Source organism: Lates calcarifer, linkage group LG15 (assembly GCF_001640805.2).
Source record: "Lates calcarifer isolate ASB-BC8 linkage group LG15, TLL_Latcal_v3, whole genome shotgun sequence".
In the NCBI taxonomy this organism is placed as follows: Eukaryota; Metazoa; Chordata; class Actinopteri; family Centropomidae; genus Lates; species Lates calcarifer.
Window position 1 is genome coordinate 12,272,827 of NC_066847.1, and position 26,837 is coordinate 12,299,663.

Here is a 26,837-nt window from a genome sequence, read left to right on the forward strand (position 1 = left end):
AGACATTTGTTTTTTCAGAGAAGTTTTTATTTGTCAATAATAAAAAATACGGCATACAAAACATTAAAAACTCTTCAATTGTACAAGAGAGCATTAAAACTCTACATGCTGAAAGCAGCTTTTCCTTCGTTTTGAAGTTAAGACCAAATGTGTTCCCTGGTTTTAGCTGAACTAGAAACTTGAGAGGGATTCAAGTGTTACCGTTTCTTAATCGATCTCAGATGAGCCAACCCTCAAATCAGGCACTTTTACAGATCAGAAACTGTTCAGATACAGTAAGTAGTTGTCATGCCAAACAGCTGTTGGCCTTTCTGCGTAGATAGCTGAAACCCTCATGTCCCTTCAGATTCACAGCAAGTGCCATGTACGAGTTGAGCGTTAACTCAGCATTAAGCGGAAATCATGCAGTAGTAAAAGTCTGTTTCACGAGCAGCAGAGTGGCCAAAATAAGTTAGGAGACTGACCTTGAAAGACAGTTGGTTTCTCTAAATTGCAACAGGATTATTTTGCTTACTACTTAACTATGTACTTAGTTTCTTTCTAAAAATCAATATAAGCCTGTAATAAAATTGAAAGTACATGGATGGACACAAAATAAACCTGTCTGTGCTTTACTAAGCAACCACATTTGCTCTTGGAGTTGACAGCTGTGGACAGGTGTGTCCGACCTGGATGTAACAGGGTCATATTTTTTTTTAATTATCTTTCCTTGAAGTAAGCTCAAAACAATAAGAGATATCTCCATTTTTGAGTCATCCTGTCTTCTCTGCACTCCTGTTTTTAATGTACTGGCTAAAACTCTTAACACATCCATCCTTGTAGCACTTTTCTGTCTTCTGCTCAAAGCAGCTGCTGCTAGGCAGTCATTCATGCCTGCATGCATATATTTAATATTTATATCAAAACAATATTCAGAAGTCAGTGAAAAAAGCATCAAGGAATAATTCAGCTGAAATTCAATATTTAGCACAAGTAACAACATTTCCACTAGTTAACTGTTATATGTTACCAAAACTTAAACAGTAACGTGTTAAACTACTTTGTTAGTGGAAAAATTAATATGACTACATAACATTATTTATTATAACGTTTCACCCCCAACACTGACTTAGATTATTGTATTATATGAGGGGGGCAAAAGAAGAATTTCCCTACACATGGATCAAAATGTCACATCACAATAAACAAACCTTGGGCTGTGCGTGAGCAGCACACACAAAAGAAATATCCATATGGCAACACAGACAGTGTTTAAATGACTGAAAGGATGCAAAATGTAGCAGAAAAGGGAAATAGATTGCTACTGTCACTGCTCATAACCTCACTAAACTGTTATTTGGCACTTAAAAAAACAGTAGTGGCTGTTTACTGTGAAGCTGAATTAAAAAATGGCAGAATAATTTATAGATATATATAGATGCACATACAGAGCGGAGGGGGAATGAAAAAAAAAGTCAATACGATTAGGGAAATTACATATGAACTTGCCTTGTTGGTGTATCTCAAAAATAGTCTGACTTGTATTTGCTGTTTAGTGTAGTATTAACAAAACTGTGTCACAGTATTAGGAAAATTCAATGGTATGACTACAATTACAGATGATCGATAATAATTACTGATATATTAATTGAGTCTTGCACTCAGGCCATATGAATAATTCAAGATGGAGTTTAAATGTTATTCTTCACAGGGATAGCCAAAACATTTTTAAAAAATGCGTAATGTCATTACAAAAATAGAAAGTGAATGCTAAGATTTGGTTTTCTAAAAATAGAAAAATAAACTATTTGGAAGGTATGATTTCAAAAATGATTATTTCGCAAGTGTGCTTTTCCTATTTTTTCTGTTTTTTAAAGAACCTTCTCTCCAAGTGTATCTATGTGAATTCTGTTAGATACAGGTGAGCTGGCACAGCAGAATTTGTGCTGTAGTTGTTTTACTTTTTCACTATATTCTCTTCATGATGCAATTGGCAAATATCTTCAAAGGCTCAGTTCATCATACTGGTGCTTCTTGTTTTATCCTATTTTCTTACACTTACTTACACTTCTCTCAGTAAACAAAATGTCCATCTTTAGTTCAAAGCATAGGTTAAATATGTGAGAAGTTTCTACGTATCAGAATTCAGAGTGGGCTGTGAAATATTTTTTGGTCTGGAAAAAAACCCAGGGGGAGAAAATAATATTAAATATTATTATAGGGAAAAGGTTGCAGTGCATTTAGTAGTCTCTTGTGTTGTGAGGTTTGTGTTGGTCTGAATGCAAATCTAAACAAATATAAAAGATTTTCTATATTCACTGTAGTGGAACGTGAAGATCTTCATTTTGTTAGAGGTAAATGAAAAAGAAGAAAAATGAAAAACACCAGAATGATTCTTTAATGACCATAACTTTGGCCAGGATACTTGAATCCAAATTTGCTGCCCATAGTAAAATTAGCAATGGGTGTCGTAGAATACATTCAGATCTGCAAGTGAAATTATTTGCATAGAAAGCCTTTTAGTAGCAGTATAATAAAAGTAACAAGTCAGATTTATTAGATTTCTCTAACTTTTTAGGTATATGGCTCCAACTACCTACAATAGCAGCTAAAAGAAGAATCTTTGAAGTAAGGAAAAAGAGGGGAAAAGAACACATGATAGGCTCAGAATAATCAGGAACATTAAGTTTGAGAAGCCATGAACTTGTCAGTTCACACGTTACTGGATAAATCTGGTGTGCATCTCTGATTGCAGACAGTCACCACTCGTGGTTATGTTGCGTAGAGTTCAGATCATCGTACGTTTGTAAGTGGGATTGCAGATTGCTCTGCAATTGCTCATGACTGACACAACTAAAGCTATATGTTGCATGAAGAATTAGAGAAGTTGCCTCTACTTTTTAGTACTAGTAGTAAGTTTGGAGAAACAATACTTAAATTGTGATACGACAGCAAGTAAAGTTTGTTAGTAAATGGATAGAAAGACACATGGTGAACAAATAAATAACCCTGATGAAAATAAGGTCCCATTCAGTTGTGAGGTTACAGATTGACTAGAAAACATTGGCACACGGTAGCTTGGACTTCTTGGGACTTCTTATGAAGTCAGACAACACTCTTGAAAGTTGTCTTTTGTTTCTTTAGAAACTAATTAGTGTACATCCACTGTCTTTTTGGTCTCAGAAAGTTGTAAAAATGCCTAAGCTTTGATGAGAAAACACTGCATTAATGATTAAAACATATTAAGACTCCCCCACGCCTTTTACATCAGTTGGTAAAAGCACTAAAAATCTGTGCCCTGTGACCAACGTGTACTGCTCTTTTTATCCATCATGTTTTCAAATGAAGTTATTCCCTCCATTGCTGATGAGCTTCCCTTTCTTCTTGAGTCTCTTCAGCAGACAGGAGGCAATGCCCAAAGCACCACCCTTCAAAAAGCGAACAAAGTTGTCTCCCACCAGCGGGCCCATGGCAAACAGACCTGGTTCCTTGGCACACTCAAAAGTATAGGGGTGGATGTCAATTGGGTTCTGCTTGCAGGAGATGGGTTTTGTTGGATCCTGACCCAGGTACTGGCCTTGCCCCTTCAAGAAAAATAAGTTTGGATTGGTCCCGATCAGTACCAGGACCATGGAGATCTTGAATGCCTTGAGAGAGTTTTTCCCCTGCAGCAAACATTTCATGTCAGACTGGAAGGACACCACGCAGTGCTCTGAGAAACTGGTGTAGTCAGGAAACAGGCTGACACTGGCATTACCAGCAATGTTACCTGCAGCAAGTTGGGGCTTTGGACACATCTTGGCACATACTGAAGAGGCAATACTAACTGCCTGGGGTCTGTTGGGAGCAGAGGAGGGAGCCACATTGGTGTAGGTCTGAGAGCACATCATGTTGTAAACTTTGTGATACTCTGGGTACAGGGTCTTGGGCAGCTGTTTGAAGATGAGATCTGGGTCGTCAATGCTCTTACGAAAGACATGCAACACTCTAATGTTGCTGTTGCAAGCGCATAGAACTGCATCTGCCGCACTCAAACCAGCACCTACAATTAAAACTGGATCAGAGTTCATATCCAGCTTTCTTGTGCTCACGGCCAGGCCCAGGTCTGAGATACTGTGGAATACAAATGGTAGGTCCTCTCCCTCTACACCTAATCGAATCGGTGAATCGGATGCACCAGTGGCCAGAACTACATTCTCAGCAAACAGAGAGAAAGGGACGTGAGTGTCGTTCTGAACCTGTTGGTATCCCCTTACTTCCCAGAGGGCCCCCCCTCCTCCGTTGTTTACACACTCAACTCCATTTCCCTCAAAACCCTCATTCCCACCATCTCCCACCCTCACATCTCCTTGATCATTGTGCCTATTTTCCAGACCTTCCCCCTCGTGCCCCCGGCAGAGCTTCTGGACGGAGGTCACGTAGGTGTTGTCAACAAAATTCTTTTGGAGGCCCTTTAGCTTCACATAGTTACGGTAATAGGATGAAATCTCCTCTGGGGTGGCTCTGTCACTTGTTACATCCCTAGAGAGACAAAAGAGACGAGGAGGAACAAAGTGGCATAGAATTTAATGGAGGCTTGAGTCATGTCTTTGGTGTCAACCTTGTCCCCTGTTCTTACCTGCGTTTCCCGTTGGTCAGGTCTCTGTAGTTGATGCCGGGAAGCTCCATCCAGATGCCAAGACTAATAGTCAGCATAGAGCCTTCCATTGCCTGAATAAGGAAAAAACAGGTAGAAGAAAATGCAACGACAAAAGATGACAAAAGGATTGACAGAAAATATGGAGTTTCAAGGTTGTGGAAGACTAAACCTTGTAGCTTACATGCCAAGCACCTCCAGGTGTTGCCCGACCCAGGACTAGATGTGGGATGTGTTGCTGCTTGTCCCTCCTCCACTGAAGGACAGGGGGGAACTCATAGCCAAAGTCAGCATTGGGGTGCAGCAGTGTGTCAAAAAGCACAGCCACTGGATTCCTTGACCTTCCCTCAAGACCTTCACTCAAATATTCTAGATCCTGTAGGAAAACCGTACCCATATCATGGCGTACCTGAGTGACTGTGTGGTAATATGTACACATGCAGGGACTCTGTAGGTGTTTTTACCTGTTCAGTAATGGGTAGGTGCTTGGTCTCCTGAAGTTTCCTGTATAGTATTGGGTTTGGGTGGACTGTTGCCGTATCTAGGTAGGGCTTGTATCCACTCAGCAGGTAGGACAGACAAATACCTGATGGTCCGTTGCCTGAAATGTTGGATTAGCATTACAGCAGGGCACACAGCATTATGTGATACCAGGTAGATTGAGAAAGACTTTAAAATGTGGCCAAGTCACAGAGTGCTACCATTAAAGCTCAGGAGGTTTAGGGCAAAAAGTTTACCTATGATGACCACAGGGACAGTAGGTGGGTGCTCCTGTGGTAGAGTGGTCTCTTCCAGAAGAGGCATGGCTGCAGCCTGGGCCAGAGCCGGCACTGAGGAGGAACAATAGAAATATGAAGAAAGTTCCAGAAGCATCAGTAGCTGTCCATTCAGCTAAAGCAGTACCTCTTATTTCTGGGTCAGATTATTTGAACAGGTTCAAACCGGCTTGCTGTCTTTGTGTCTGCCGGTGCTGTTGTTGTCTCATGTTAGCTTAGATCCTGTCTCCATCAACCATCATCAGCTGACTCACAGACACAGGCATTGAGGGGGGAAAAAAACCTTTATTCATCCTGTTATTGTGTTTTCACACATAACCACGACCCTCCCTGTCTGTCTGGGGCTTCACACACGTGGAAACACCCCGCCACAACACAACGTGCCCCCAGCTTTTCTCTTTGCTGTCCCACCAACGTCCACACACCCCCTGTCCTATCAAACATGGCCTGCGGCGAGGCTAGCCTCTGTTAACCCCGGCACCGCTTCCCAAACAAAAGGGAGTTCTAATCAGATTTATGTAGGCTTGGGTCTGTTGTGAAACGTTGCCGGTGAGCATGTGCAGTGTGTGTTTGTGTGTTACGCGACAGTGCCATTGTGTGCCCGCCGGGCAGCAAATCCCCCCTGATCACTCCTCCGAGTGGGCCCTAATCCCACTGGGCCTGTTTATGTCTTTACCGCCCCTTTCAACAGCAGCAGGATGAGAATGTGGTCCTGGCGTGCTGACAGACCTAACCATCAGAGGTCCTCCTCCCCTCATACCCACCACCAACAACACACGCACACACTCCCGCCAAAACATTACCCACGGCCCACAGCAAGCAGTGCCCACTTGCCCTAGTTTCATACTAACCAAAACACTGCCCGCACTGCTTTTGTCTTACATCCCAAAACTCTGGCTCACTTCCCTCAAAACTCCCATGTCTCCCTGCTGCCAATACAGTCTGCCTCATTTCACGTGCACCCCCCTCTCCCTCCCTCTGTCTGACCTGTGTCTGTAAGCCAACTGGTTGTCTTTGGTCATCGGCTTGTTTACCCTTTTCAGTGAAAGCACTGGGATTCCACACATTGCCTGCCCCGTTAGGAGAATGTTGTGCCCCCAGTTGGCAGGTTGATACTGGTATTTCCATGCCACTGCTCAATTTGACAAACCCCACAGTGTTTACAGTTGTAAAAGCTGATTTTGCCAGAACTTTCAGACCAAATTAAGTCTCCTACTGTAGGTGGGTGGATTTCAAAGGAACCAACCTAGTTCACAAGAATTTAATCTATCTTAAGATTACAGTCTTATTTCACCAGTGAAATATACAGTTCAAAATAACAAATTCTCCCCATAGGATTGACAAAACACAGTATGTAGGTCAGTAAAGAAGCTAATTCTTGACTTTAGCAACAGTATGTATGACAAAACAGTCTCAACTTATACGTATTGTTCTTATTATAAAGACTATTTAGTCACACAGCAGTCTTTTTTGGATGTTTGCTCTTATCTATCAGCCCCATTAGAATTATCATAGAGCACATCAGGTAGTTATTGCATCATGTGGCATCTAGACCTGTTTAATAATACAGCTTTATATTTTTGAGATGATGGTGGCAAATGAAAGACTAAATAAACTGTGTTTTGTAGCCTACTGCATTTTGAGATTCAACAAAATTTCACTGAATACCAGAGAAAAAAACACAGATCATCTAAACTGCTTTACCTGAAAGGAAGAGCCTGAATACTATGTTTAAAATTCAGGGAACCACTGAGAGTAAAACACAACACATCCACACACAAAAAGTAATAGTGATATAAATGCCCAAACCTAAGATGTTAGTTGACTTCATTTTTGGCTAGTTGGTAGCTACTGTCTTCCTGCCCTCTCATGCGCCAACGTGTGCGCTTTTTGCAGCATGTGTGGAGAGGACGGACCATACTTTTCTAGAACATGGTGTACTGAGTATTGTGGGCTATATATGGAAAACAAATGAAACTTAAAGAGAAGCATGTGGCTTTTCGTGTTCATTATGGGTCAATGAAATAACATAATGTATATTTTGAATGCAAGCGTGTGCAATTCGTTTGGAAACGATGCCAGAAAATATTAATGCGTCTTGAGCTGGGTTTTCTAATTATTCCTGAGTTAGTTTCTGTTTGAAAGGTGCGTGTGGTTTTCACAGTCCTACAACTACAGCATCGTGGTTGCAACTTGTACAGCCTGCAGGTCAGTTATAAAATTGGGTTAACTTTAAAGATTGGTTATATACTGGATGTGGATGTTACTGCAGCACAGGCAACACAGAGGGAGCTGGAGGATGTAGCAGTGTGTTTGCCCTTCATATACATCATCCTCTTGGACCCACACAGGCTCAAACCTCCCACCACACTCCCGACTCCGAGCAGCGGTCCTTGCAGCCTCCGTCCAATAAGGCACAAGAAGCACATGCGACAGAGGCTATGTCAGCGATCATTGCATAATTTAGGTCAAACACACACACTCACGGACATCCATTCGCAACATCTGGCCAAGAACAGGAACTCTTACCGCGCTGTGATTTATCTCTCTATCTCCCAGTCGCGTCCTGTTATCACGACCCACGCCTGCATCTCTAACCGTATAAATATGCAGACACCGGTGGGAGGACCTATCCCACTGTCCGGGATCTTGCACGAGATAATAAGCCAGCCTCTTTCTCGTCATCACACACACACACACACACACACATTCAAACATCTTCACATACCTCCGTGCGGTTAAATCCGAGCAGACCTGGTATATTCAGGTCTGATCAGCTCATTGATGTCGCCTGAGGGGTAGATCTCCTCTGTATCTTGATGGCAGAGTATCTTGATGTGTGTATGTGAGAGAGAGGGGGAGAGAAACCGGGTTCTGCGTTTGCTTTTGTCGTCACATGCGCAACTGACTCTGCACCGGCAGGCGTGCGCACGTTCACGGAGAGAGAGGAGAGAGCCGGAAAATCAGAGCATCTCTCAGCATCCTCACAACGACACTCCACTCTTCACTTACTTCTGCCTTTATGGGATGCACTGCATTATTGTCTAGACTATACATGGAATTCACTTATAACACCGTGTATTGTTACAATGGTATTATTATCATCATTATCAGTACAAAGGCACAGATTAACTACATCTTGCTTTGCAGTGTGGGTACTAAAATTCACAGTGAAAAGAACATGTAAACAATAGACTGAAGTTTCCTGTCAGCTGATTTCTGCGGACTTGGTCATCCTACCTGTTATCACATAAATTAGCTGACAGGAAGCTTCAGCAACATTTCTGATGAAGACCGCAGGCTTGGCAATCAGAACATGTCAGTTGAAAAAACATCAGTGAACTAACCATGTAAACAAATATGCATGCCAATATCTTTCCACAGTTTAAATGCTTTCTGTATTTATGAAAGTGTTTATAATAAGGTGTCATTTACCTTTATCTCACAAATCCATGCGTAGTTGTCTGTTTGATGAAAATACGATCCTATGACATGGTACCAAATCTTGGATCCACCCTCTCTTCAAGTTGCCTTCTCTATAGCCTGGACCTGGGAGGTTGGCTCTTCTAGTAGGAAATCCTGACATAGCTCATGGCTTCTGACATCTTACAAAAACAAAGTTTAATTGTAAAACAGTGATTTTTCTCTTCAAACTTCTCACATAGTTTCATTTCAGTAAAATGATCCAATATCTCACCAAAAATCAAAGATAAGAGAGTTAAGTTCAGAAACTGAAAACAAATTTGTGACTCAGAACTCAGTTTTTCTTCCTTCCTCTCTCATTAATCATCTCATGATCCCTCACATTTCTCTGGTGACCTTGTTCATTGTTCAAACTAGCTCCACCTCGAGCAGCTACAACAGTTACATGCAGCTCTCACACACTGATGCATCAGTAATGATGTTCTATGTAATAATATATCAGTCGGAACGTCTTTGCGTTTTGTGAAATGTCCTTGTGTTTTAGCCTTCAGGGCCACCGTAGCTTCCTGTCCTCCATAGAACACATGTCTACTAGCCGCTAACTCAGTCAACAACACAAAAAGTGGCAATAAACGCCACAGAAAATGGTCCATTTCAGTAGAGTGTGCCTCCGGAAGGTAAGTACTGAAGCTGTCTCTTGAAACAATTTGATGGGCAGTAATGGTTTTCTAAACACCTGCGACATTAGCTGGGTGGCTAACTGGCTAACTAGTCTCAGAACATCAACATGGGCTATCTCGGTCTGTGACCTCTGCAAATATTTACTCTTTTATCAACTTTTAACTTTATTGCAATGTTACTCGTCTGCGACTGAACAGTGTAGTGAGTGGTGTAGTTAGCGTTGTAGTTGGATATCTGCACGTCAACGTAGCTTAACTTGTGTTCACTGTTATATATATCTAACGCGTAAAGTACAAAAGGACAGCTCATTCTGATATTTGAAAATAACAGTCTGACACAATCTTAATCTTAATCTCGAGGTCCACTTACTGCTTCAGCTTTCAGCTGCATTACATGGTGTTCATCAGCAGACGGTTGCTCGGTTGTCATGGAGATGGGTCTGTTAACGGCCTTCAATTAGCTCTTCGTTTTGGACCTCGGAAATAGACAAAACAATCCCATCATGCAGCTAAAGAGTGGACCTTGAGTTGGGATTGTTCCCTCAAACAACATGTGTATCGTTTCTTTGACATAGTTGCAATCATACTCACCTAGAAAATGTCAGGGATGTCACAGTTAAGTCCAAGACTTCTATAGTCCAAGTCTATGTGTAAAGAGAGTGAAGGGACCAGATCACATGACCTACAGAACAACACAAGCCTGTCTTAAATACAGTATTGGTGTCAAACCTATGAGCAAGACTAGCTTTAATGTGGTGTAGTACTTTGTCAGGTGCTCTTGCTGATGTACTCCACTTTAGTTGTAGCAATTTAGTTCAAACCCAACAAAACTAAGACTAATATGATCTGATAGATCAGTTATTCAGAATACAAATACATTCATGTAGCTTTCTTCGTGTGTGTATGTAGAATTAAATAGAAAAAACACTGTCTCTCTCTCCCATCACTGCTAAACATTGAGAATTGTTATTGTTATTAGTTTAGGATACCAAGCTTCAAAACTTGGCTCACCTGTTTATTATCAGTACTAGGATTAATGAGTGAATCTCATCAGTGTAATGTCTCTTGTGCCTCTTTGCAGTATGGAAACTTTGTGGACAATCTCCGTCTGTACGTCCGTGGAGGCAGTGGGGGCATGGGTTTACCCCGTCTTGGGGGACAGGGAGGGAAGGGGGGAGATGTTTGGGTGGTGGCGTCAAAGAGTGTGACCTTGAAGAGAATCAAGGACAAGTACCCTCAGAAACGTTTTGTTGGTGGGCCAGGAGCCAACAGCAGGTTGGTTTCTCTAAATCTCAATTATCAGACGTGAAGTTGACATCAATTGATGATGTGTGTTTGTTAGAGATCCTCAGACACGTCATATAATAGATGCTAAGACTTATCAGTCCAAGCTGTTCTGTGTATTTATCCTGTGTGTGAATTTCATTTATCAACAGCGTCCGAGCACTGAAAGGAGAGAAGGGGAAGAACGCAGAGATCTTGGCTCCTGTTGGTATCACAGTCACCACTGACGATGGTCGCAAACTTGGTAATTTGAGATGCTTAATTTGACATAAAAGCTAATAATGCACATGAAAGTTCTTGGTTAGGACATGCAGCATTTGAGTCAGAAAACATGCAAAGAGAATTATCAGTTATCATTAATATTTGTGGTGTGTGAGTTATTGATTTATTTTCTTTCATTATAGGGGACCTGAACACTGAAGGCGATCGTGTGATGGTGGCAAAAGGAGGATCCGGAGGTTCCTTCCACTCTGCATTTGAGCCCAGTAAGGGCCAGGCCAAACATATTCGACTGGACCTCAAACTTATCGCTGACCTGGGCCTTGTTGGGTGAGAGCAGAGGCACACATGAACATATCTATCCATTTCAGCTGAGGTTCAAACTGGCTTTAGCTTTCTTTGAATGTCTGAATTCTTTGTTTTGAATCAGGTTCCCAAATGCAGGAAAGTCCTCTCTCCTGACAGCCATGTCTAACGCCACACCTCAGATTGCCAGCTACGCTTGTACGTACACAACACTAGACACACGTTTACTGTGTTACTGTGTTGGTGGCATTTCTAAAATCTTTTTTATTTCACAGTCACAACTTTAAAACCAGAGATTGGCAAACTGATGTATGAAGATTACAAACAGGTATGGGAATGCGTATTAGTGCTTGGTACTTTAACTGTCTGTTAAATTGGTTTCTATCCTCTTCGAGCTGTGTTCTTATAATTTGTTTCCTCTCTGTAGATCTCTGTTGCTGACCTCCCAGGCCTGATTGAAGGAGCTCACATAAACAAAGGCATGGGTCATAAGTTCCTAAAACACATGGAGAGGACCAAGCAGCTGCTGTTTGTAGTGAGTAGAGACAAAAAGATGACACCTACATATAACGAATTTGAAGGTGGTTAATCTATTCTTGTTGGACTGTGTCTTTTCTGGCTGCAGGTAGATGTTTGTGGGTTCCAGCTGGCCAGTAAAACAGAGTTTAGATCGGCCTTTGAAGCTGTGCAGCTTCTCACCAAGGTGAGATCAATGCTATGAATGAACTCATCTAAAGAGTCACATAATGTTTCTAATCTCGTTCTTCTCGCAGACTTGAATCCTCACCTGTCTGCATCATTTGTATCATTTATTTACCTCCTCCATCTTTCCTCTTCATCCATCTCCCCTCCGCCTCAAGGAACTGGAGTTGTACAAAGAGGAGCTTGTGTCGAAGCCTGCTCTGCTGGTGGTGAATAAGATGGACCTGCCTGAAGCTAAGGACAAACTACAAGAGCTAGAGGAGCAGCTACAAAACCCAGACAGTAATTATTTTTTAAATTCTTGCAATCAGAGAATTCAATTATATCTATGATGCAAATTAAACATCATGCATCTCTAAACCCCATAAATGCACCTCTGCATACTGAAAAAACTATCTCAATGGATTTACATTACAATTCATGCCACTAAGACAATGTTTTCCAATTAGAGGTTAAGTGTTAAGTTCAGGAGAAAACACCACACATCAACATTAAACCTAAACATCTATAAAGAGCTGCAGTTAAATTATAAGTTCCTTGAAAAAAAAAAAAAAACGCCTCCTCATTCACATGTTGAAACTCATACTGCATGTGCAAAATAAAAAAAAAAGCTTAGTATGAACAACTATACAACAATAAACGGATTATCCAAGTTCAGACAAACTAAAGCACATCTTTTGTTTTTCTCTCCTGCAGAGTTCTCTGATCTGCTGCCTGACGACATGATACCGAAGAGGTACATGACTTTCAGACACGTGGTTCCCGTCTCTGCCACCACTAGGTTTGGCATCGACCAATTGAAGAGATGCATCCGAGAGTCGCTCGATGAAGACGCAGCCATGGCAACTAAAGCCATCCACCAAGAAAGACTGCAGGCACTTAGGCTCCCCTCACATGGGCATTTGTGATAAACACGGGCGACATCTCACGGATTTCAGTCGGACCAAATGTGCGCGATTACAGATGAGTCTTATTCTGTCTGCCAAGAAAGTTCAAACTGGTGAAGTAGAACTTTTAGCACTGTGCAGGTAAACATCATCTACCTGTGACAATAGACACCACGCAGTCTCAGTGCACTTCAGCATTACTCTTGACTTTCTGACATCAAGTGTTACAAGTTGAGTCACTTGCTAAGTTGGCGATTGTTGTCAAAACCTTAGTCACTGTTGACAAGGTCCTTCTTTATTCAGACAAGATGTATTGTAAAAAGACTGATGTAAACTATTTGAAGAAAGATTTGTACGCCTTTCGTTGGCCGAGCAAATGCAAATGCAGCTCCAGCTTTAACGCCAGATTCATTTAATGATACACAGAACTTACTGCGTTTGAACCGAATAATTCTTTTCGGTTTCATCTGATTGCGAACAAAGGTTAAGCTTCTGTTTATTGTTATTGGTGTGTGTTGTAGGATGCAGTGATCTGACCTTTCCCCTCTCCTGACACAGATTCTGATGCTTCAAGGCAGGGAATCTGATCTAATACCTGTGCTCTCTTTTCCCCAAATATGAAATCTGTATTTCTGACTGTGCAGAAATAATTGGAATCATTTTTATGCAGTGTAACATGAGGTCAGGGACGTGGCACAAAAACAGAGCCTGCAGCCTTCCGTGACTGAATGAATCATGGCAGAAACACTGAATGTTATAATGACATTGACAAAGAAAGTGTATTTAATGTGGATCAGTCATGTCTGGCTGATTCTAGATCCACTAAATAAGGTTAGTACTGGATCAGTGCATCCCAGGAGTGCTGTGACACAAAACAATTAATAAATGGAGTCAGTTTTCCAGTGTACATGTAGTGTTTCTTTTCCTCTAAGAGTTGGAGCTGTGGAGCTGTTAGAACTGGCAGCATAGACAGTTGTGTTGATGAAAGTTTTATTTTATATTAAATATATTACAATACTGAATGATTAAGAGGAGAAAAAAATATGGGGATTGATTTTTGCATCATCAGTCTGTACAGCATACAGGCAAAAATTAAAAAGTAAAAAGAAAAATAGACAGCAACTGCAGTTTTAGATTTGAACTAGTACATGTGGGGTTTTTAAGGTTCCTGGAGCAGAGTGCCGATGTGTCTGGCAGGATGGGGCCACATGGTTGAGGACTGGGTGGTTTTGTTGTGCTCCAGCACACAAATACATTCAAGTCTCTGGACAGGCAGAGACATAGACAGCTCATCTGTGGGGACGTTCACCAGAGTCGTCCTGTTGGGATTGGTCAGTCCACCCGTGTGCGCAGGCAGATACAGCAGATATGTTTATGTGAAGATTGACCGCCTCAGAGTGTCATATAGTGCAACGTCCATGACACCAGGACCAATGTCTTGCTGTACAAGCGCGTTGTTATGGTGTTAAAAGTATTACTCAAGAGCTCTGAGAAAACACGCTGCTTTCCGTGGCCTGGGCCACTGGACTCTGACCAATACTTTAAGAAGACCAGGGCAAAGAGGAAAACCCTGGATGAAGGCAAATCAGGAGCCCAGTCAGATCTCATTTACAACATCTGTGCCCAAAACTTACGTGATACAGATCAGCACGTGCCAGAGGAACTAATGTGTTTTTTAAAAAAGAGAGAAGTCATCATGTCTCCATTCAAACTCATCAACACACATAATTACAATAATGCACTTAATTACTGTTTGAATAGTTGCTGTACATAATGCTGAGAAAAAAGTGAACATTACAAAGGTACTTAATAAAAAAGATACTAGTAGCAATATTAGTCCAATATTGTGACGATCATATTACCTATACAGTCCTAATGCATACATGAATTACAAATGAACAAGTGTCCACACCGGAACAAAAACTTAACAACAGTAAAATGACAAACAAGAGGCCTTAAGACAACAGTTTCTACACAAGGTAGAGCAATGAGCTGTAACTGTACAAAGAACTTGCTTTTGGGGAGTGATATGGGATTCGTTTTCCACCTTAAATAAGCTACACTGGCATGACAAAATCTCCATTCTTAATCATGTTTAAACCCTGTGACTTCCTGCCATGAGTTGTCCTGACTTTGCTAAAGCAGTGTAGTCTGTCTGCGGCACACAAACCCATTAAAGACAACAGCAATAGGCAATAAGGGGGGAAAAGGTCTTTCAGCGACATGCTCCTTTCCCATTATGGTCTCACAAACAGCCTACCAGAGAAATAACTTAATTTGATATAGAACTGTCATGCTGTTGGTCTTCACAAGCTCAAACAGCAAGCACTGTACAGCATAGTTAATCATTTACAAGGCTAAATATCTCAATCATCACAGCTAAATCCAAAATGCACATCTCCAATCATGGTGATTCTCACAGAGCGTGGTTATCAGCCACGCTAACGTCACTGACTTCTCGCTGACTTTATGTACTCTCACCGCAAAAAAACGGAGCACACTGGTCTCGAACATCCTAATGCAGAATCAAGGGAAAACTCGAAACATCTTAACATTATCAATGGGGTAATTTCCAAAAACCACGAGTGAAAAGTGGCACGTCTATAACTACACCAAACACATCTCAGTCCACTCATTTCACACAGCAATGGCACATAAAACTATTCAAATTTCGCTAAATTAATACCATCTCAGTAACATTCTCACTGTGCCACAGTCAACGTCTTTGTCAACACTTCCTCAGTCGTCACTTCGTGTCTATGTATTTCTCCCAGAGATGGATGAAACCAGTGTTAATATATATATATGTATATATATAAAAGAACACTTTTACATTCTGCTGTGGATGGAGAAAGCTATAGAGGTCACAGTCACACAGGAAAATAGCCAGAGGGAAGAGAAAATGAGGACGAAAAGTAGAAACACAGACAGAAGAACGAGTGCGGGGGTCTCTACACTCATCTACAGAGATCTGCTTCTGTCTACAACACAATACACCAAGAGGAAGAGAGTCTCCTCTTTCAAAATAAAAACATACTCTGTGTGTATTTTACTGTACATATTTACACACGCACAAACAAACTGAAGGGAGGGGGGAGGAGGAAGAGCGAGGGTGGAGGGGTCAGGGTCGGGTCCATTTCAGGGGTTATGGGTTATAACTAGTGATACAATATGGGTTACCTATAGTGGAAAGAAAGCATCTAAGCCTACAGAAGGTATAAAATCACTGCCCCCTCACATGCTTTCCTTTCAGATCAGACCGCTGTTCTTCTCGTCTTTTCAGTAGGAGGAGGCTGCTGATAAACAGGGTTGTCTCATGCATACTGTGTTGGGGAGTTTATACAGTGATTCACGTGCGTCAAAATGATCCGACAAATCCAGCGATGCAGTGTGTGATAATGATGACCTGCTCCTGGCTCTGCTGCCCCCCCGCCCCTTTTTTTTTTCTTTCTTTCTTTCTTTTTTTTAGAGAGGAGGTTGAATAACTCAGGGGACAGTGGTGTTGAAGTGAGGGTGAAGAGAGCCGAGCTAAGGAGGATGTGTGTCGAGGTTTAAGGTCTCAGGGACAGGTACGGAAAAAAGGTGGGGGTCAAAGTGGTGGGGTTTCCAGTCCCATGGGTGAGGCCTGAGCAGACAGGAACAGCTCAGTCTGAGCTCCAGCTGGTCTGGAGTGGATGCAGAGCTGGTTTTTCTTCCGCCAGCACTCCGCATCGTCTCGTAGAGATCCACTGAATGTCTGGCTAGACGGCCTCGGAGATGCTTGCACATACTAACTCACACACACCTCTGTCTATTTCCACTGCAGTGGGGAGGGGGGGCTCTCTCTCTTTTTCTCTTTAGTCGTTTAGAGTCAATTTTGTTTCATTTTTGTATTTTTCATTCATAGAAAAGGAGAGACAAGTGTAGTTCCTTAAGGTTTTTTGCAGCGTGGGTAAGACGGCTGTTATATTGAAGTCTCCCACAGCTGAGAGGGAGGGAGGGAGAAAAAAGCACAGAGAAGAGAGAGAAAAGACATTTTAACATTTGCAAGACTTCACTGCTGGTCAGTCACATTTCCTGTTTGCATAGATTTGGTTCTGTCTTTGTACTTGAAGGATTAGGCTGGTCTTAAAAACATAAATAATACCAGACTGATCCTTTAAATCATGATGCTCATTAGCAGATGTTTCAGTTTTCCTTCGGTGTTCACAGTTTTGTCTTTGTGACCATACAAACGAGGGAAATGAGCGGAGGAAAACAAATGTAACATCTGGAATGTCCCACAAAAAAACACTACCATGTGATCAATTTTCTTGGATCTACTTTGACAACTTTTACAATGTTTTTTTTTTTTTTTTTTCATTTAATTGAACCTATAATCATTTAATTTTCATCTTCAAGTCAAAGGCATTATTAAAAATTGTTTGTAGCTCAATCCAAGCCAAAAGATTTGATTCTTCGTACATTAAGATAATCAGCGTCCGTAATAACCTGCCCTATTTCATGCCAACCAGTGCAGAATCTCCACTGTTTTGGAAAAAACATCATCATGACCAGATTGAGGGTTTTTAAATTACATAATGTGTTCCTGATTGATACTTGCCCTGGCGCTCTGCCTGTTGGCTTTCCTCTGGTCATCGGGGAGAGGGGGCATGGGGTATGGGTATCTCCTGCTGGATGCAATAGATCCTGTAGAGGAAGTGGGAGACTTGGCAGGGGATAACGTCCTGAGGAAAAAGAGGAAGTGACATTATCAAAATCTTGCCTCTCCTTTTCTGGTTGGTGCAGGATTATGTTGGCCAAAGACACAGATGGATAAATGAGGTTAGACTGAGGAAAGTTGAGCTAATGTTAGATCTGTGACTTTGGGCAACATCCTCCTTGAGCTGCTCTAATTATTCAGCGTTCACCTTCCAGCAGAGAGAGGTTGCTCTTAAAAGCTCTTACTGCCGCTCCCCCAAAAAGCACAGACATGTAATCTGTTCAAAAAATATATGAGACCTCAGCTCAGCTTTTAGGGGCAACCTCTGTGCACAGTATTGTACACAGCAGTACACAGCACCCAGCAGCGGTGTGGGCATAGTCATAGTTTCCTGCAACTCACATGCATCACCGTGCCGCAGCATTATTTTTTCATCATCCTGCACTGACACACAAACGGCCAGCATTTGTAGAAATATACCTTTAGTCTGTGTGAATAAAAGCATCCTGCTAAAGGTAAGTTCTGCCGTCAGCTGAGTCGGTGTGCAGTCTTGAAGAGTTGGCTCAGTGAGCGTGTTCAAACAATGAATGCTGGGAGCAGTGAGCATGATGAGGTGAATGGGACAGTAGACCAGACCGGAGCTGGGTGAGAACAACAGACTAAGAGATTCAGAGGGAGAGTCCAGTGAAACAGACACAGAGAGCCTGCCCCATGTTACAGTAGCTTCTTTACACCACTACTGTGTGGTGGTCAGTAAATACCTGCACTGGTCAAAGCAGTGGAGAGAGTGGAGAAGTCAGTTGAGGGGCCGGCTCTGGAAGTACTTTTACATCTCCTGCATTATTAAGCAATTCTGTAAAGTTATGTTGTGGCCATTTGTTTCTAAGAAATCAAGCTTTTAATGTCAGTTTGCTGTGTTGAGAGGCTACTACAGAAACATGACCTCTACCGGCTCATGGATCTGTTGAAAATGCCAAATAAATTCTCCATGACATTAAAATTTGTTATGTTGCTCTCAAGAACAAAACACATGGTGGCTGGATTGAAACAAAATTTATGTCACCCTCTAGTGGCACTGAAAACACAATTATACTGTTTGTAAATGGTTGTTTCTTATGCAGGATTCTTTATGGCTTCCCTACACCCTATCATGGCTGTTGCTGCTGTAATTTGTAGAATTTATGACTGTAATATTTTGGCGACAGTCTGCTTAATTCATAACCTTGCCTTGCCACATGATTGGACTGGATTAACAGGCCTTTTTTTAGTGTTATTGTCTATGTTGTACATCTTTCTTCTTTCTACTTTTGGGCTGTTTCTTGTGGGATTTTTAGATCTGGAACCCAGATATGCCGATATAATCCTCCACATCTCTCCACTTTATTTCACTGTTTCTGTCATTGAATAAACATTCTAATAGGGGGAGGGGGCAGGAATGTGCTCCTGGACACAGTGAAGGTCTATAGATTACAATGCTGATTGACTGTTTGGTGACATTTAGTTTGTTGAGGTGAACAAACAGTCGGCACGCTAACATGGGACCAGAGCTCTACAGAGCCAGTGAGCCCATGAGCTTCCTCACTGTTAAGGAAGCAGCGTGTTTGTGATTATCTATAGACCTTGGACATGATCAGAGAGGTAGCTTAGAGCTTATCACAGCAGCTCAGTGATGATGTCAGAGCAGCGTCCCAAAACGTTTGGCTCTGCTGTGACATCACACTGACGCAGAGGCACATGAGGTCACTGGGAGTTTAGGCCCGGGCCGACACACACACACACACACACACACACAGACACTTACTGACACAACGACACTGAACATGCAGAGGTAACAAGAGGCTGAAGGGGAGGAAGCAAAGGAGGGGACAAGGAGAAATTAGGAATAAAATGATGGTGTTATAACTATAACACTAGCACAGGCAGTAAGAGCCATATTTGCATCAGTACAGTACAGCAGGAAATAAAAATCTGCAACGTAAAATGCAGCTGTTTAAAAAGAAAAAAAAAGTCTTTATTGAAACAGGGCAAAAAATATAACTCAAGGAAGCAGAAAAACTTTTTTTCATCATCCGTTTTTTTTATGCTCAGCAGCAACCCCTTTTAAGAACTCCAAGTCGCAACATGCCAGCTGTTGATAACACTTTCTCTCAGATATTACTTTGAAACTTTTGCAGAAAAGAGGCCAGATTTGCACTGTTTACTTTTCCTTGACCAAACCACAAATCAAACCAAAAGTGAGGGGGGTTTTAGACAAGCGTGTGGGGTACAGGACATGGTCTGAGGTTATACCTAAGGTAAGGTCCTTGAGTGTTTCTATTCACATCTTCTACCCATTTAGTTACATCATAAAACTCTGTTTTGAAGCGAGGGGTTAAATACCTGTGGGAGGGGGAGGGAGGGGAGGTGATGGACACAACACAAGGAGGGGGAGAAGAGAGAAAAGGAAGGAAGAGAAAGAAATGAAAAGGACAGAAAATCTCCAGAAATAAGCAAGTGTGGGGAGGGGGAGAGAGGAAGAGGAAATATTTTAGGAAAGCAGAGCAGAGCAAAGATATCCTGAACAAACACCAAGATGCAATTGAGAAAATGGTGAGAAAGATGGCGGACAGACCTGTGTGTGGTTTCAGATGAAAACAGCACCATGAAAATCACAAACAACTGTGTTGTGTGTTACAGGCTCAGTTGCATATTGGTTACATGTCACATCATTCCAAGCGGTTAGCTTCTCGCCACTCAGTCAGTCTCATGCTTATAGTGAGAATAGGTGCACTGCGGACTACTTCATGTGGCCAAGACCTTCAAACCAACAAACAAAACCAACACGCCAGGCTGGGAGGCAGCCGATGCACACTGTTCATTGTTCATTCACAGTCAACAGGCACGTACAATTTGACTAGTTTGTGAGCCTCAGTGCCACACACTCTTTACATCTCTCTCTATCCCTGACACAAAGTTTAAGGTAGCAAGAAAAGAAGGTAGCCACAGAAAAGGTAGCAAAGTTATGTCTTGAGAGACAAACAAGTAAAATATTATTTTGGCCTTTTCATGGGATTTGTTGAAATATGTAATATAAAAGAATAACATCAGCTTTATCCTTTACAGGAACCCAACGACCAGCCAGGACCCGATATGTCTGTTTTCCAGTAGAGCTTCTTTTTATCTTCAAACCCCAATGTCAAAGTTCGTGGACCTCGCAACATTACCAGCTTGCCACAAGGAACTTACTCTGTGGAGTTAGAGCGAGCACGAAACTTCTTTCCTTTCAGTTTCTTACGATTACCACTCAGATTTCCTGGAGAGAAACAGAACATGAAGCACACACTTTAAATACAGTTACTTGCTTCCTTCTTTCTGAGGCATCCGAGTGAAATTCAGTGCAGGATAAACACAACTATTTCCTCTTATATATGAATGGGGATTTGTTTGTTACCTTGCCATGAGTTGCTCCTCGGTCGCCCATTTTCACAGATGTCAGAGATGTGTTTGGCATCTGGGATTCTCTCACTCCAAGAGTGGGACAGCCCATTAGATCTACACACATATACATGCACACATGCACACACACACACACAACAAAGACAACATATTATCAGTGCAACATCGTTTTTCTAAACTGCTACAAATCATTAAATGCTGCGCTGCTCCTGTTGCAGATATGGAGATGAGGGAAAGGCCAAGATAAATGAAGGAGAAAATGGAAACACCATCGCAGCAGATGGCAACATTACGAGTCATGAAGCAGCATCATGGCAGACGAATGTGACATGATGGAAGAAATGGAGTACTGAGAGGTTTTCTGCCCAGTTCTACATCAGCAAGATGTTCAGTATTTTGAACATTTTGGTCCTTTTCCAAAATGTTCACAGTCAGAGAATAAAAGCCATGATAGTAATAAAGCATGATGTGAACACAATGAACACATATTGAGCTTATCTACGCTCGTGAATGCAACACACACACACACACACACACACACACACACACACACACAATGAATGAGTGATGATGAGATGGCACACCTGAAGCCAAACAGTGAGATGTTCTGAGAAATGGATGGGATGGAGGGAGTGAAGGACAGGGTACAAATCTGCAGGTGCGACAGGCAGGCTGACCTCTTCTTGGAGCTGCAGCCGGAGTTTGTGCTGACACCCGGAGGCATGTCACTGTAAAATGAATCTGCATCCCCAGGCTTTGTTACATAGTCACCTGGGGGCATTTGTCTGGAAATATAGAAGAATGATTTTAGGTAGGAATAAACAAAATCAGAGGAAAATTCCAGGAAAATTTGCTTTTGATAGTTTACATTCTTTTTGATAATAATTCTTCTTAAGCAAATTTGAATGCAAGACTATTGTTTGTAACAGAATAAATTTGCACTGAATCATTGGTGCTTGTCATTAAATAAAGATCTGGGTAGTTCCTCCACCTCTGGTCATCTGATTGATATTCTCACAGCTGATTAGTAATGCTCATTTTGCTCTAGGTCTTGGATATTTTCAGAGTAAGAGGTCTGTTGCAATCAAAGACTTTCTTCTATGCAAAAAACAAAAAAAAACTTAAAACACACCTGAGCATATCACAGTTCTGACATTTATAATCAACTTGCAACACATGAAAAATAACATAAGTGAGCAAACCGGCAGAATCTTCGGTGGACCTCAGACTCGACATAGCGTCTCTGCTTATAGCTCCTGTGAAGAGAAGTACAAGTTTTCTCAGGCTAATAATAATATAGCTTTTGTGGCACATCATTTACAGCCTAACCTTGTTGACATGTGACCCCTCGAAACAAAGCAATATTACTTGGTACCCATTGTCAGTGACGGCATGTTTATTGTGATGACTTCAACCAAAGATTTTTTTACTTTGTTTGAATGGTTTTTAGAGCCCCTTGAGGTCTAAAATTATTGTTAATATGTTTAATATTTTATCTTTTTGTGAATTACAAGGCTGAAAAAATAAGCATAACAACTTCCTGTGACCTCAGGTGGCGGCACGACAACTCGCTTAAAAAAAAAAAAACATTACTAGTGCAGGCTACAGGGACACTTACTTGTAGCACCAGGCTGTAACAGCCAGTATGAGAGCGAGGAAGAGAATGGAGCCTACGATGGCCCCGATGATGATGTTTGTACTGGTGATACCTGAGACAGAAGAAGAGAGGAGGAAGAGGGGAGAGCGGGGAGCCATGTGTGTGTTAATTGGATGTCTCTTGTTTCCTGAGTAATGTGGACACATGGGGATACACAAACCACAAAACACTGCAGCAGAACACAAAAACACACTACATTTAGCAGGAAAAGAGAAAAAGGAGAACAAGGGGGAATAAACTGAGAACAAACAAACTGTTAACCTTCAGTGCTACTCTGAGGGGAACTTACATCAGCAGTAGGTTCCCATTGGGGAAAACAATCAAAAACAGCTTCTTTTGTTTTTTTTTTTTAAACTCAGTAATGGTCGGAATTAACTGACCGAGGTGAGGGTGCGAGAGGAAGAGAACCAGGAAATGACATCAAAGACAGGACAAATACAATGAAAAAAGAACTCAAATCTGACCTCAAGTCACTCCGTCAAAGACATCAGCCTGTCGACAAAGAATGAGTGTGAAAATAATGACAAACAAAAAGAATGACATGCATGGTTCAGTGAATACAAATGCAGCTGGTTTTAATGAGCAGACGTGAGCCCAACACGAAGCTAAAACAAACAAAAATGAAACAATCAACAAAAAAACAAAGAGAAAGCTTGAAATATCAAACATATTAACATGTGTGGACTGGTGAAGGAGAGGGATAATAAAAAAAACTGAAAGAGATGGAGGCATGGGTAGAGTGTAGGGAGGAATGAATGACAAGAAGCAGAAGAGTACAGAAAACAGGACATAGATAGAGGTATGATCAGGGGCCGCAGGTAGTGAGAGTGTTAACATCTCTACCTGAGACTGAGGCAGTCGGTCCCACCACAAGATAACTGAGAGGAGACGTGGAGTTACAGTCCTCTCCAGCCCAGCCCAGGTAACACACACACTTCAGCTCGTTACTGCACACCTACAGCATGAACATATAAAAAAAGGCACTGAGAGACACATTTTATACTCAAAATCTTTACATTTGAAAATTATGGTACAAAGAATTTAATAGAAAAAGAGGCAATTATGTTTTTGAAAATTTAACAATCTGAGCAATAAAAGTGTCATAACACCTAGTGTCCTAAAATAACATTTTACTATTGGACATACTATTATTCAAGACACTCAGTTTGAGGTTTTAGGGGCAATGCTTCTGTAAAACTTGGTCTGGCTTCTGAGGGGTTCACCTACACATTGAGTTTAATGACTAAAGTTAAGGTATGGAGCTTAGTCTGATGAATTGGGGTTGTTATTAACATTTCCAAGATTTATATATTTTGCATATAAACTGAATTAAAAAAAAAAAAAAAAAAACTACAGCACAAAACTAACTCAAATTCACCCAAACAACGCTCTCGATTTGGGAGAATTTTGACATGGCTGAGAAAAGGTTTTTCTGAGTTCTGAATCTCCCATTGTATTTGAAGCTTTAGATCAGTTTTTATCTAGAGATAGTTTACCTTTTACTCATGGTCCTTCAACTAGCCTGAAACAAACCGCTCTAACCCTGATTACAGTTTCTGGTCAGTGGCTAAAATGGTTGTGTGTTCAGTGTGCATGTGTACCCCGTGTCCGGAGCAGATGGTCTTGTCAGTGGTCCCGGGGCAGGTGCTGAAGTTAAACTGTTGGATTGGGAGACATTTGTGATTGAAACAGATGCGGTCTGTCCCGCAGGCCGTCCCATCCTCGACGTATCCCAGGTCGGTGTCTCCATCAATCAGCACATGAGCACCACTGAACAACAAACATGAATGAGTCACTTACACTGCACTTAATATGGTAAAGATTATGTTCAGATAATACTACACTATGTCCCTCAAACATTTTCATCTATGTTGTAAAGCACTTTTCTCCATGCCCAAGAATTACGTCACTTTATGAACAACTGAGACTGTTAAGGAACAATCAAAAATGTTTAATTTCAAACTTCATTATGGAAACACTGCAAATATGCTGATGTTTAAATCATGTTGTCTACTTCTGTCGAGTTTTGTACAGTGGTTTTACTGCTAAAAATACAGAGCCATGGAACAAAACTAGTGCAGAGGTTAGAGATGAATCACCAGCAGTCTTTTTTAGGCTGTTTGGGCTTTGAGAATTGCAAGGAGTGTTTGTTTTTCCTCAGTGATGTGTTACCTGCAGTCAAGAGAAGCGCTGTGTCGAGCTACAGAGAAAGAGGTCAGCCCTCCCTGCAGCTCTCCAAGTCGTGGTGCAGGTGAGATGTTGGAGCACAGCAGGTACCCACAATGAACATCCCTGAAACACAGAGGTGCAACCACAGATCAGTTGGAGAGAATATCCCAGAATTACACAGCTTACATTCATAGAGATGACTGGCTTACTGTTTGTTACACTGGATCCAGGTGTCCTTGTCCTTCCCACAGTTGCCTTTCTCTGTCCCCTCAATGTTGAGCTTCTCATAACAGAACTTGTCAGCTGCTGTTGCCTCTGAGGGGGACACAACACGATACAGCCAACATGAAGATGTACAGTCTAGGGAGTTTATCTCTTTACGAGTTAATCACACAGGAATGCTAGACTTACTCTCTCCCCAGATGTACTTGCACTGTCTGTCTTTGGTTTTGCACCTTCCATTGAAGCAGCGACCCTGTAGAAAATAACGCAACGTCAAAAAACGTCACCTGCGCAGAAGCAAGTAAGTAGTTTTCTTCTTTTAAATGCAAGATACAGTGAGACCCAGTGACCACTGTCAAACATCTCACCTGATCCTTTTCACATGTGTAGCCATCCATCTTGTGCACATTTGGTGGACACTGCAAAAAGCAGAAAAACCAAAAAGAAAATGTATGAATGTTTGAATGTTAAGTTTGGAGCTCCGGTCACAGGAAACTGTGTGAGGGAAGCTCATGCTCACCTGGCTGGAGTTGCCTGTGCAGTTTTCTGGGATGTCACAGTCGTTCACTGCATCTCGACACACAACTCCCATGAACTCCATCTGAAACAGCATACAATAAAGATTACACACAGACTCTGAGAGTGTTTGTTATCTCTTTACCCTCTGCACCAGCTCAGCTTTCTTTCTTAGTGATTTCACCCAAATCATGCATTACATTAAAGGAAATCCATATGGAGGACCAAAAATGACATCTGAGTTAAAATTGTTTAGAGGTAATTCCCTCTGCTTGGCACCATGGGTAGTCACTGCCTCTGTTGTAGAAGGTGTGGCTGTGAACCATCTTGTACCTGGCAGTTGTTGCAGCAGAGCCCGTTGCTACACTTTGAGCCTTGAGTCAGGGTACACTTCTTACAGCAGTTATCCCCCTCTCTGGCACACTCCTGAAAGACAAACAGAAACTGCTCTCAGTGGGCTTGTTTCTGTTTTTCATTTAACACATCATCACATCACATGACCCATTTAAACAGAGGTCTCTTTGGACAAACTCTACAATCATGCAATAACTGTTAACACTGTCTGCTGCTCTCTGATTTCTCCAGTGAAATGATTTCATTATTTCAAACTACCTCTTGTTAGACAAAGTATGTCACAGCAGGTGGTTTTGTTGTTGGGTAATTAGCCCATCACTTTGACCTTGATTATCATGTTAACCCTTTAATATACATCCTCCTATTTGCATTCATCTGGTCTCATCCACAGTACTGTCGCTCACCGCTGGGCTGCCGCAGTCACACTCCTCTCCTGGCTCCACAAAGCCGTTACCACAGACGGGTGGGTCCAAAAGCTGAGGGGGAGGAAAGGGCAGAATTAACATTCAAAGCACTGAGAAAACACCACACTAAATATATGCGTGTGTGTGTGGGTGAGTGTGACACAAACCTTAAGAGGTTTGTTGAAAAGACAGGCTCCTCCTCCGCTGTTCAGGAAGTTGTGGTACTCCTCCACATTGCAGTCGGAGAACCTCTTGGGCAGGTAGAAACTGTTCAACACAACCATAATATGCGGTTACTGTGGATACAGTACAGACCGGACCCTCAGTTAATACTGAGAGAGACAGAGAGGGCTCGCTCCCAAAAACACAGTACAGCAAAAAACACTTTGTAACTGGCATGAAAAAGATTTGTTTTAAACCTTTTTACCCACACAAAACGACTTTTCATACCTCACATTTAATTTCAGTTCTATAGACAATACCGTGTTTGTCATATTAATAAAGTTT

The 26,837-nt window shown here is 41.8% G+C and overlaps 3 protein-coding genes across 7 annotated transcripts in view; 1 reads left to right on the top strand and 2 right to left on the bottom strand.

Moving 5' to 3' along the window:
- Nucleotides 1-5: 5 nt before the first annotated feature.
- Nucleotides 6-10,569, bottom strand: osgin2 (oxidative stress induced growth inhibitor family member 2). 3 transcript variants are annotated; one of them, XM_051075932.1, is made up of 8 exons: nucleotides 10,086-10,569; nucleotides 9,865-9,970; nucleotides 8,827-8,996; nucleotides 5,353-5,445; nucleotides 5,080-5,216; nucleotides 4,800-4,991; nucleotides 4,598-4,689; nucleotides 6-4,500 (listed from the first exon to the last, which is right to left on the bottom strand). In XM_051075932.1, exons 4-8 carry the CDS (start codon nucleotides 5,417-5,419, stop codon nucleotides 3,318-3,320), a joined length of 1,671 nt encoding a protein of 556 aa, XP_050931889.1. In that variant the 5' UTR covers nucleotides 5,420-5,445; nucleotides 8,827-8,996; nucleotides 9,865-9,970; nucleotides 10,086-10,569; the 3' UTR covers nucleotides 6-3,317. The 3 variants fall into 3 exon arrangements, with proteins under 3 accessions (XP_050931889.1, XP_018541633.1, XP_018541638.1); XM_018686117.2 differs by lacking the exons at nucleotides 8,827-8,996; nucleotides 9,865-9,970; nucleotides 10,086-10,569 and adding an exon at nucleotides 8,120-8,707; XM_018686122.2 differs by lacking the exons at nucleotides 8,827-8,996; nucleotides 9,865-9,970; nucleotides 10,086-10,569 and adding an exon at nucleotides 7,921-8,106.
- On the top strand, nucleotides 9,347-13,799 carry gtpbp10 (GTP-binding protein 10 (putative)). The gene is made up of 10 exons (XM_018686128.2): nucleotides 9,347-9,491; nucleotides 10,576-10,769; nucleotides 10,931-11,022; nucleotides 11,183-11,327; nucleotides 11,428-11,501; nucleotides 11,579-11,631; nucleotides 11,731-11,838; nucleotides 11,929-12,006; nucleotides 12,164-12,287; nucleotides 12,702-13,799. The coding sequence occupies exons 1-10, from the start codon at nucleotides 9,459-9,461 to the stop codon at nucleotides 12,911-12,913; spliced, it is 1,113 nt and encodes a 370-aa protein (XP_018541644.1). The 5' UTR covers nucleotides 9,347-9,458; the 3' UTR covers nucleotides 12,914-13,799.
- A 66-nt stretch (nucleotides 13,800-13,865) lies between these two features.
- Nucleotides 13,866-26,837, bottom strand: part of adam22 (ADAM metallopeptidase domain 22) — a 61,586-nt gene continuing 48,614 nt past the window's right edge. The window contains exons 15-32 of one of the 3 annotated variants that reach the window (XM_018686112.2): nucleotides 26,498-26,597; nucleotides 26,331-26,402; nucleotides 25,906-25,998; nucleotides 25,577-25,657; nucleotides 25,425-25,475; nucleotides 25,246-25,309; nucleotides 25,044-25,149; nucleotides 24,838-24,957; nucleotides 24,267-24,435; nucleotides 23,509-23,620; nucleotides 22,627-22,717; nucleotides 22,211-22,264; nucleotides 21,593-21,793; nucleotides 21,004-21,104; nucleotides 20,799-20,865; nucleotides 19,863-19,952; nucleotides 17,475-17,598; nucleotides 13,866-16,856 (exon numbers count right to left, since the gene is read on the bottom strand). In XM_018686112.2, coding sequence (XP_018541628.1) covers nucleotides 16,836-16,856; nucleotides 17,475-17,598; nucleotides 19,863-19,952; nucleotides 20,799-20,865; nucleotides 21,004-21,104; nucleotides 21,593-21,793; nucleotides 22,211-22,264; nucleotides 22,627-22,717; nucleotides 23,509-23,620; nucleotides 24,267-24,435; nucleotides 24,838-24,957; nucleotides 25,044-25,149; nucleotides 25,246-25,309; nucleotides 25,425-25,475; nucleotides 25,577-25,657; nucleotides 25,906-25,998; nucleotides 26,331-26,402; nucleotides 26,498-26,597 — 1,717 coding nt within the window. In that variant the 3' untranslated portion in view covers nucleotides 13,866-16,835. The remainder of the gene's footprint in view (nucleotides 16,857-17,474; nucleotides 17,599-19,862; nucleotides 19,953-20,798; nucleotides 20,866-21,003; nucleotides 21,105-21,592; nucleotides 21,794-22,210; nucleotides 22,265-22,626; nucleotides 22,718-23,508; nucleotides 23,621-24,266; nucleotides 24,436-24,837; nucleotides 24,958-25,043; nucleotides 25,150-25,245; nucleotides 25,310-25,424; nucleotides 25,476-25,576; nucleotides 25,658-25,905; nucleotides 25,999-26,330; nucleotides 26,403-26,497; nucleotides 26,598-26,837) is intronic. The other 2 variants (XM_018686108.2, XM_018686109.2) reach the window with 2 other exon arrangements.